Consider the following 10,218-nt stretch of genomic DNA (forward strand, 5'->3'; position numbering starts at 1 on the left):
TCTGCTTTTATTTACGACACATGCTTGACAAAGGCCTGAACCCATGTCATAGTTCTGGGCTTGTGCACCTACTGCTCTAGTGCTCCATTGCATCAGCTTTGATTGGCACACTGCACGATTTTCCTTCTTGTAGATGTGTACTTGCAGGCGGTAGTATTCCCCAAAATATTCATACTTTAACTCTCTTCGCAGGCATGCCACCTAATAAATATTCATAAAACTCTGACAGATTACGATATGTTTTGGGGACATTTGGTTTGCAGTTTGGATCTATGTTGGCACTGTCTGTCTCTTTCATTCACTTCATTTGATCTGCGGTGGGAATACACACTCTTTACCACACACAGTGTGCAGACTCAACCAGAATACATTGTGACAAATTGAGACTTCATAACCATAGTCCACAATACAACATTTGCTTATGTTCTTTTATCAAATTGTGAAAGACGGAAACCAATAAACTGCTTGGGATGCTTTGTGTACACCAAATGCGGCAGATTTTTTGTGTGTGAGTAGATTACATAAAATCAAAAGATGGAAATTTTTCAACTCACAACAAATACCTCTGAGACTGTGTATAGATTCTCCACCTGTCCTCGCGGATATCCTGCCGTTGTTGAATCAGCAAAAAGAGTTTTATAGAATTGTTGTAGCCGGAGGTGGACGCAATATTAGTAGAGGCCGCACTATGTGTATAAATGTATGTATTTTGTTACCAGTTTGTCCATTTATTTCCATTAAATCACTGCAAAAATCTGTTTATTTTGGGTTCACGTCCATAATAAACCATCTGACATGTGGTTTGCACAACATGTACAAAGCATATAGTGGTTAGTGGCTAATTATTGGTTATTGGTTAGGGGCAGAAATAGCGGCTTAAATAACGTTTTTTGGTGTCAACGCAGCATAATACTGACCATCTCAAGCTCAGCAAACTGAAGAGGAGTGCAGTTTAAAAACTGGGCCACCAGGTTGTTTTTTTTGGACTGCCAACCTCTGACACGTTGGTTTGGCCTTTGCTTTGCAGGTGGATGCCCAGTGATATCTAAGCCAATGGCTGACCGATCCTGTGACCCCCCCTGCACTAAGCCTCGCTCCCTGTGCACAGAGGTGAGTTTTGGACTAAGTCACAAACCAGCTTCTGCGGTGTTGCTACATTGCTGCCCGAATGGTATTCCACTTTGGGCTGTTAGAGGAGGAATTGAGTGATTGGACTCCGGCTTCTTGTTGTATGTCTTTTGTTTTGTGTTTTTTGGCACTCAAGCTTTTCTTGGCCTCTGTTTTATTTTGACGTCTCTTGTCATCTCTTCACTTTTGGACGTCTCTGCATGCCAGATTTAAACAGCCAAAGTCAGACACCAGCAGATTTCTGGCTGTTATTAGAATAAATATTTGTCTAGGCCATAATCTGGTCAGTTGTCAGGTCGAACACGACACAATTTTTTTGTGACCACTCTATTGTGTCAACGCACCATGACAGTATTGCATCATTAACCTCTCAACCACAGCACAACACAACAAATTAATGAACTCATCGTAAAATTCCCATTAGGGGAACTCTTTTCAGATTTTAACTGTGATACCATCAACTATGCCTTTGCCTATACACTCAAACACAGTTCAGTTAATCTGAACAAACCTGTTTATCTAAAAGTATAAAAGAGAAAAAATGTGACTTGGTATTTTAACCAGCTTATACTCTCTGAATACATCTGGACTGAAGTTTAAGAGCAGCTGCTATTATTTTTAAGGCTATGAAGCAAAGACGTGTCAAAAGTAGGCGTGGCTAACTGTGGCTGTTAGTTGTAAAGCCTAGTTTATACTTCTGTGTTTTCAGAGAAACGCAAGGACACACACACGCGAGAGAGCACAGGGCAAAAAAGTCCTTGATAAATAAACAAACCAACAACTTCCACACACAAACACGTCACCCTCTAGGTAGTCTTCTACAAAAAACGTTACTCCACCTAGTGTTCTGGCGGTGAATTGCATGCCCAACCCTTTTAGAACCATAAATTGAAACCAGTGCATTGACACAACTGCGCGTAATGACGCAGAAGCATGCGCCAGCCTCATGATCTCCTCAAGGTTACTGAGCAAGAAATTAAAGATAACATTTTTTGGAATGTTGTATTTTGGATGCTCACCCTTAATTCTCGTTCTCAAATTAAAAGCAGGATTTATTAAACTTTTTTTTTTTTTTACAAACTTGTGCCGTGGATAGTGGGCTAAATTTGAGCATTCATACACCATGAGATCTAGACCATGAAAGGTCTAGATCTCATCGTGGGTATTTAGGGAAAGGGAATCCAATGTCCACTATCGACTCATACTAAAGACTAACATTGAGGATATCTTTGCTTTTGCTGCTGTATTCTGACCATTATTACAGTCCCTTGTTGGTCCCTGACACTTTGGAAGTCTCCTAGTGGTGCTTTAAAATCAAAATAAATAGGAAGGGTCTGAAATAATGGATAGCATACCAGTTCATCCAAACGTGTCCTGTTGTAATTATTCTTGAGGTTAATGGGGCCAGTTGAGTTTATCTGATTTAGGAGGTGTAATAGGGTGTTGGAGAAAATCATTTGACTGTTTAACTTGTTTTTCACCTGTTTTAGTCTGCTGTGGCCTAGAGGTACAGTGGGTTGTCTTTGAAGTAGAATATTGGAAATTTGATCCCTTCCTGTGGTCTTCACTATAAATTGAATAATAGCCCTTTTATTTAGTATAAATGGTTCAAATGTATTGTCATTGTTGCTATATAACAAAATGTTGTTTTGTGAAGCCCTAAGCCACATGTAGTGTGAAAGCTCAGTTCATTTACATTTTCTAAAGCACAATAATAACGCTTTGTTGTGTGCGTGTGTGTGTATATATATATACTGTACATACATATCTTTGCAACAAAAAGGAGATTTGCTTTGTTTTAGCGTGTGGTTGGACGATCAAGCAATGTGGTTGCTATGGGAGGAGGCTCAGTTCCTGGGGGATGAGAGGATGTGAATGAATGAACATTACAGCACGCCACTCCAGAGACCTAAAAATCCTAACACGCTCCTAAAGTGCACTGCTCTCCCTTTGTTTGCCACTAAGGAGACATTAATGATCATTTCCTCATTTCCCGCTATGTCTGCTGTTGGACTTGCTGTTTGCACAGCAGGGACTTCTGGGGGCTGATTATTCCCCGGGGATTGTCGGAGACCAGGGGACCTCCTGCAGGGAGATAAATACAGCCAGAATGAGGAAGAGATGTGGAGGAGGGACGCACGCACACACGCACACACGCACAGACAAACATGGTGTCATACAAAATCAAACACAATTGGTTTGATGAAACAGACGGACCAGCATCTGACTGCAGCACTTTTACTGCAGTGATTTTATAATGAGCCTATAACTGGGCAGGCAAATTATTGAAGGTGCTCTATGGTTTGTTGAAGATGTTGGATGTATATCATTTCAACATTAACACAAATGTTAATGTTGTTTGCCATCACCTCCGGGACCCTTTCCTAAATATCATCTTAGAACGCCTACTTCACTTTTCGGAGGGTTTTCTTTTTTTTTGGGGGGGGGGGGGGGGGATTTCTCAATTCATTACATTTTAAAGTAACCAAACCTAAACGTGGCTGAAGGTTTTTTCATGCAAACAAAATCACATGAACCCTAGATTCAGTCTGGGTAACAGGACTTTAAAACAGACATAAGAGATCAATAACAGAACACTACATTTCACAGTTCACTCACCTAGTCTACCTTTTATACCTTTTAAGTTATAATACAATAATACGAGGTCCCATTTGGCCTCTTCATTACTGGTATCAAAATAATTCTACCACCAAGACAAATGGTTTCCTTCTGAGAGATTTTATGTCAGCCCTCCTAGATGCTAAATAATAACAGATAAGGCTGAAATGAATGTCACGCCAACTCAGCAAGACAGGAGCAAGACACATAAACATATGCTGAGGAGCAGAGGGTTACCGAGCTGATTAGAGTGCATTACTGATTAGTCAGCAAGTTACTCAAGAGTCCTTTCATCATCTTTGTTTTACCCCTGGGGCTTCACTTCATCCACTCTGATTTATTTTGCACGTCCAAGCTTATTTACGGAATTTCTTTTCTTTTTTTGTCATTTTACAGGTTATTGCTGTTTTTTCATAAAGTTGAGTGACAGGTAGCTAGTAGCTGCGCTGGAAAGTGAACGGGTTGGGAGACTCGTCATATGATCAACAAAGATGTGTATATACTTAAAACAACTTTTAGGTTCCGCTAACTATCCATGTAATGGTTCCTTCCACCTTACAGGCGGGAGTGTGTGGCTGTGAGGAGGGCTACACTGAGATAATGACGTCAGATGGCCTGCTTGACCAGTGCACAGTCATCCCTGTGCTGGAGATCCCCACTGCAGGAGACAACAGGGCCGACGTCAAGACCATCCGAGCCTTCAACCCCACCCAGCCTGCAGCCAGCTCCCCAGGCAGGGCCGGACGGACATGGTTCCTGCAACCCTTTGGCCCAGGTATTGTCAGTGACATAATGAGTGTGGGTTTTTAAGACTAAGCCAAATATAATAATTGGAAAGTACAGATTCTCATGGTGTGCAGAGGAAACCCCTCATGCACACGGAAAAAGGAGCTGAACCGACTGAGATAAAGAAATTCACTTTAAGCCTTTGCCCAAATACTTCACTACAATTTATTCAAACCAGGGAATTTAAGCAGGAAATATGTGCAATTGCTGAGAATACAAAATGATTGCCGCTTAAGCCACACTAGGATAAGTAGGAGGAGCAGTAAACAATAGAGATTGAAATTACGAATGAATAAGAGGTACGCGGGAAAGGAAGGAAAAAAAGAATAAATGATAAAGGGGATGAAAAGGAAGTCAGAGGATAGAGAGGAAAATAAAAAATACAAGAAGAAAGAAAAGGGAAGTAAGACAAAAACATAATTGATGAAAAGACAGGAACAGTAAGACAATTGATGATGAATTAAAATGAAAAGATAACAAAACGAAGGAAGAAAAGAAGAGAGGGTAATCGGATGAGCAACTAGGAAAGAAATAAAAATAGAATGCGGAAAGAAACAGATGCCAGATAAAAAAGACAAAGAATAGTTCTAATACATGTCATCAAATGGTGACCATTGGAATAACTATTAGCTCTTCACATTATCTACATTCAAAGGTGTTTCAGTGCAATAACACATTTACCATTGTCGTTGATTAAAGACATTGTAATATTTGGTCGATATTTGTACACTTCCGCCATTTAGTTATTTCCTCACTGAAGTGAGGGTTTGTGATGTGTGTAACTCTGCTGCCGCCTTCAGCCCAGAGAAGGAAGTGAATGTGTCCCTGCGGCGTTAAACAGTGAGCTTGCGGGATTCTCTCTTCTAGATGGGAAGCTGAAGACCTGGGTGTACGGAGTAGCAGCAGGAGCGTTTGTTCTGCTCGTCTTCATCATCTCCATGACGTACCTAGCATGGTAACGTATTCCCTCACCACCTCCTATTTGTTATCACAGTCTGTCTCCAATCAGTGTGGTCTGTTCCCATCATCACACTAGTCACTATTCACCTCCATTCAGTGATGTAATGGAGATCATCATGCCATTTGCCATTCTTCATTTCAGCTGATCAGTTTGTTATTTTTAGCAAATGGTGTTTATTATTTTAAAAAACAATTTCCAATTTTATACATAAATGTCAGGAGGTACCAAGAGGCATTAACAGGATTCCCAAATGTTTCATAAAAAAACATTAACCTGAGATTTATATAAGTTCAAAAGATTTGTACTGCATGGTCACAAATATTCCCCTTTGCAAGACATGCAGTACATGTATTCTTTGGATGTATTGTCTTTTTTAACAATCAGTTTTTACTTACAACGCTTTTCTCCAATCCAGCTCAATTTCCCAGTTGCTGCTGTGTTTCACATTCATGTTTTTAGCATATTTAATGTCTCTGCTCTCTGCCTATTGGGGCTCCATTAATCAGGTTTTCTGTCAGTCACCAATCACCACAAATGCTCTCAGCTCAAAGTGAGCATACTGGTGCCTTTGTGACGTTCTGTTAGCATAGCAACCACTAATTACTGGCTAACACTATTGCGAGCTGGGTCAGATGCAAGGTGTGCTATTAGTACACTGTGATATGAGTAAACTTTGGGTATTCGCATAAGAACTCAGGGTTAAGGTCTAATCTTTCTAAACTTGCTAACACCAGTGCAAACCTGAACGCTAAATATAACCATATTAATGAAATTAAGCTTGTTTTGTCCTGTCATTAATGTCTTTAATGAGCAAAACACTATACTTCCCAATCATCCGGTCTACCTAATCACTTTATATTTATTTCTTCCACACCATCTTTTATAATAGCAATCTTAGACTTTAGTCCAAGCTTAATCCCTGTATGGAGAAGAGCATCAATGTGGCTTCTTAAGGTCCACAGGGACCGAATATTGGAGTAAGCCAAAAAAGATTGCAAACTACTAATAAGGATGTGTATGTGGCCTCCATTACATCACTGCTTGTTCATTCATTTTGTTTCATTTTGTTTCACTTTGAGTTCCCTCATCATTTCTCCCTTCATTTCCTGTTTTTCTCTCTCCATCTCCACCCTCATACTCGCCTACTCAGCTGTTGCGGTTGTTGCCTTTGCTGCAAATCGAACTCCAAGTCCCCCTCAGACGGGGTTTATTGGACGGACCCAAACAGCTTTACGGTGCCTTACACGTGTCCTGCCTGTGAGAAACTAGAGCTCGACGAGTTACAGAGAAACGGCAAACTCCAGCAGCAGCAATATCAGGCAGTGCTCCAACGGCCCCCACCATCCCAACAACCACAGCCTCTGCCACCGGCACCCCCACCACCACCCTTTGAAACTCTCATTACGTAGTCAGGGCTCGTATTGTGTAACTTACTGTGCCTGACATTCATATGTTCCCGGTCATATTCGGTGCCTGTTCACTCATTTCAGTGGATCACTTCCTGTAGGTGAGCGGCCCACCCTCCATCTAACACACCACCACTGTCAATAGAAACATCTTATGTTGGCTCATTACCAGTTTAATCTCAAATTAGGATCGGACCTCTGCAAAATGAAGACAAGTGTTTCTGGTATATCCAGCGTGGGGTGGGGTGTGGGGCTGGGCGGAATGACTCCTCCAGCTTCGAAACAGGAAGTCATAAAAGTCATAAAATTACCCTAAACTCACTTGATTGTAAACATTAGTTTGTGGTCTCAATTAGCACTTTTAACTCTAATGCATCATCATGTTCATGTAGTGCAGGGGTGCAAACGTGGGCCACGTTTACTTCCATTCAACAAGACTATTCTGTTTTTGATAGTAGCTAAGTTTGGAGGCATACAAAGTACAAAGGTTTCACCAATAACTCAAGGTAACACAGAAGGAAAATTGAGATAGAAGTGGTCATTTTGGGGGTTAAATAGGTCTTCACTGATATGCCTTACATACCTTACATTGTACAACATTAACAAAACAACAGTCTTTCCAAACGAAGAATATGCTGCCAAATATTGTTCAAAAGAAATCTGCCTAGTGTTAAACTTAAAACTAAACTGAATAGAACATTCTGTAACAAAGGCATAGTACTGGTGAGCAGTTAGAGCTTAACGTTTTGGTGAAATTACTCCTGAGTCCTAACTAAGTCAGACCTTTCTTTTGAGTTGGTACAGTGCTGTGGAGAAGTATTTGTGAAATGAATCAGATTCACAATTCGAAATTCATACTCTTTTTGTGTACGTCTAACCTTCCTTTCCCTGTTGTGTTTGCTTGCTCTGCAGCAAAAAGCCAAAGAAGCCACAGCGGCGGCAGATGAACAACAGGCTGAAGCCGCTGACTCTGGCCTATGACGGAGACGCCGACATGTAGAAGTCTTCCCGCTGACCAAAGCAAACTACAGACATTCATCCTCCTGCAGGGTGAGCGCTGTCGCTATGGAAGTCCTTGATGCCGGGGCTGCTGCGGGTTATTCTTCCTTCGTGTATGTGGACAACCCCGGGAAGATACTTCTGACAGAAAGACTGACCTCAAGGAATCCCTGTCCATTAGCAAGCCTTGATGTTGCCGTCCCTCTTTGCTTCTGATTTCCATTTTAATACTTTGTTTCACAAGAGCCTTCATGAATTCTAGTATCTTCTTCTGGAAGTTTGCCTTTGCTGGTAACATCCTAATCCCAGTTATTGGAGAAAGTCGCCACAAAACAGAAGATTTGCCTCTAAAAGCACAAATCTCCCTTTGTCTTTCTGATGACTTCATCACGGCTGAGTGGAATCCCCTCTTTTCATGACACCTGTCATTCTTTGTCCAATTGAGGACGTTCAGATGCGTCCGTGTTGCTGTGGCCTGAGTCCATCTCGTAAGATAAGAAACCCATCATGGTTCCCTGAGCCACCACCATTTCTGCCTGCCTCTCCCTTTGTTTTTTTCAGGCATAATTTTGCACTATATTAGTGCAGCATGATATGCACTTATGTCTAGCTTTGCCATAGGAAACTGCCTCTCTCAATACAAGATGGTGTACAGTCTTGTGCTAGAAATGTAAAAAAAAAGTAGACTTTTTTTTGCAAACGGAACTGACTGATGTTTGTTAATATTTTTCTTCGATTACCTCTTACACGTGATACGATGGGACTTAATGTAAATAGTTTTTTTCTGGAGTCTCAATTTTACCTTTTTAAAATGTACAGCTAAACTACAAATTCTGCCTGGTCTAATTTATTCTCTGAAGATTGACTGTTGCTTAAAGATCAGGATCTTCAAGTTTTGTAAACTATTTATTATTGACTTTTTGTCATCAACTCCGTCTGCACACCACACATGGAAACACTCCAGCTTTGCAATGGGAAGAAAAAAAGCGAGAGAAAACCATGATTGAGAAATTAATATGGAAGTATTGATTCATATTACATTGCTCATTTTTCATTCAAAAGGCCTTCATATTACATTTTTACAATTGGCTGTTATTTTTCTCAAAATACTGGAATGCATCTCAAAGCAAAGACAGAGAAGTGATTGAATAGACCTGCTCTGAATGGCCACCATCGTCTCCTATTGGTTGTATCTCTCTGCCTCCTCAGTCTATCTCCACGCACCTGCTTACGTCTTACATCTTATTGGCCAATGGAAAATGTGCCTCTTTCATTGGGGTGGGACTGATCATCAAGCTGGCATTGTTTTGAAGCAAAGGCTGCAGTCATCAAGTTTACAATCAGAAACTATTACATTATTTCATTAGAATCAAATTTTGAGGAAGTGGTTCTAACTGAGTTTGCTACAGCAAACACGTCTGGAATCTATTGAATACAGTTATTGACAGTTATGCATAACTACGCGTACAGAAGAAGAGCCCTTGGTTGCTTCCTTAGTGGTAAGATAATGCTGCTACAGCACCTCCTATCGTCCAAATGGTAGCACATTTATTATGTCCACCATATTTCTACACATGCAGTTGCAAGAGCACGAAGCGTCCGGGACATACGATAGTTCTTTGTGATATAAGCCAGCATTTGAGAAAACTAAGCTTGAGAAGAAGTAAAAAACTTCTTTTTTACTTTTACTTACTTTTCCAGTTACTGCACTCCTTGGGCTCATGGCCATACTGGACAAAGGGTTCATCACAGGGTATTTCCAAAGAACCTTTGAGCTATTACTTTGGTTACTAGTTCTTAACAATACGTTGAGTATTCAAAATTCATGTGTTGTTGGTTACAGAGGAATACACCAAGGAATAAACCATTCAGTTAATCATTTGCTAGATGCTTTCCACTATGAAAATCCTTCCAGGGGAATCACTGTATCTATTATCAACAGGAAGTTGACCTTCAAGGTCCACCGAACAGAACGTTGTTATTAATCCTTATGAGACATCATATCATTGCCAGAGAATGGCATTCCAGTATTCTGTGGAGTTTGTTGCTAGTAGGTTGATGGAATGTTTAGTTTATATCTCTTAAACTATGAGTTGTAAATAGAGTGCTAAATATTTCTTTTTTTAAATTTATTTATTGTTCATGTACCATAATGTGTTTCCTTTTTTTTACTGCACAATTTGAGGCTTGAATGCGGGTGTGATAAAAGCGATACTGATAACTTATTGAAAAACAAAGTTGCTGATGAACTGTCCTTTTCCTACTGTTTGTTTGTATGTATTTGATTAACTGCTGATAATAAACAGGGAATATTTGAAA

General features: G+C 40.4%; 1 protein-coding gene across 1 annotated transcript in view; it reads left to right on the top strand.

Moving 5' to 3' along the window:
* The window catches only part of thsd7aa (thrombospondin, type I, domain containing 7Aa), a 108,419-nt gene extending 98,201 nt beyond the window's left edge, over window positions 1–10,218 (top strand). Inside the window, exons 24-27 of the mRNA XM_078080685.1 lie at window positions 1,028–1,110; window positions 4,309–4,522; window positions 5,401–5,488; window positions 7,813–10,218. Coding sequence (XP_077936811.1) covers window positions 1,028–1,110; window positions 4,309–4,522; window positions 5,401–5,488; window positions 7,813–7,900 — 473 coding nt within the window. The 3' untranslated portion in view covers window positions 7,901–10,218. The remainder of the gene's footprint in view (window positions 1–1,027; window positions 1,111–4,308; window positions 4,523–5,400; window positions 5,489–7,812) is intronic.

This window comes from Gasterosteus aculeatus, chromosome 10 (genome assembly GCF_964276395.1).
Source record: "Gasterosteus aculeatus chromosome 10, fGasAcu3.hap1.1, whole genome shotgun sequence".
Taxonomy (NCBI): Eukaryota; Metazoa; Chordata; class Actinopteri; order Perciformes; family Gasterosteidae; genus Gasterosteus; species Gasterosteus aculeatus.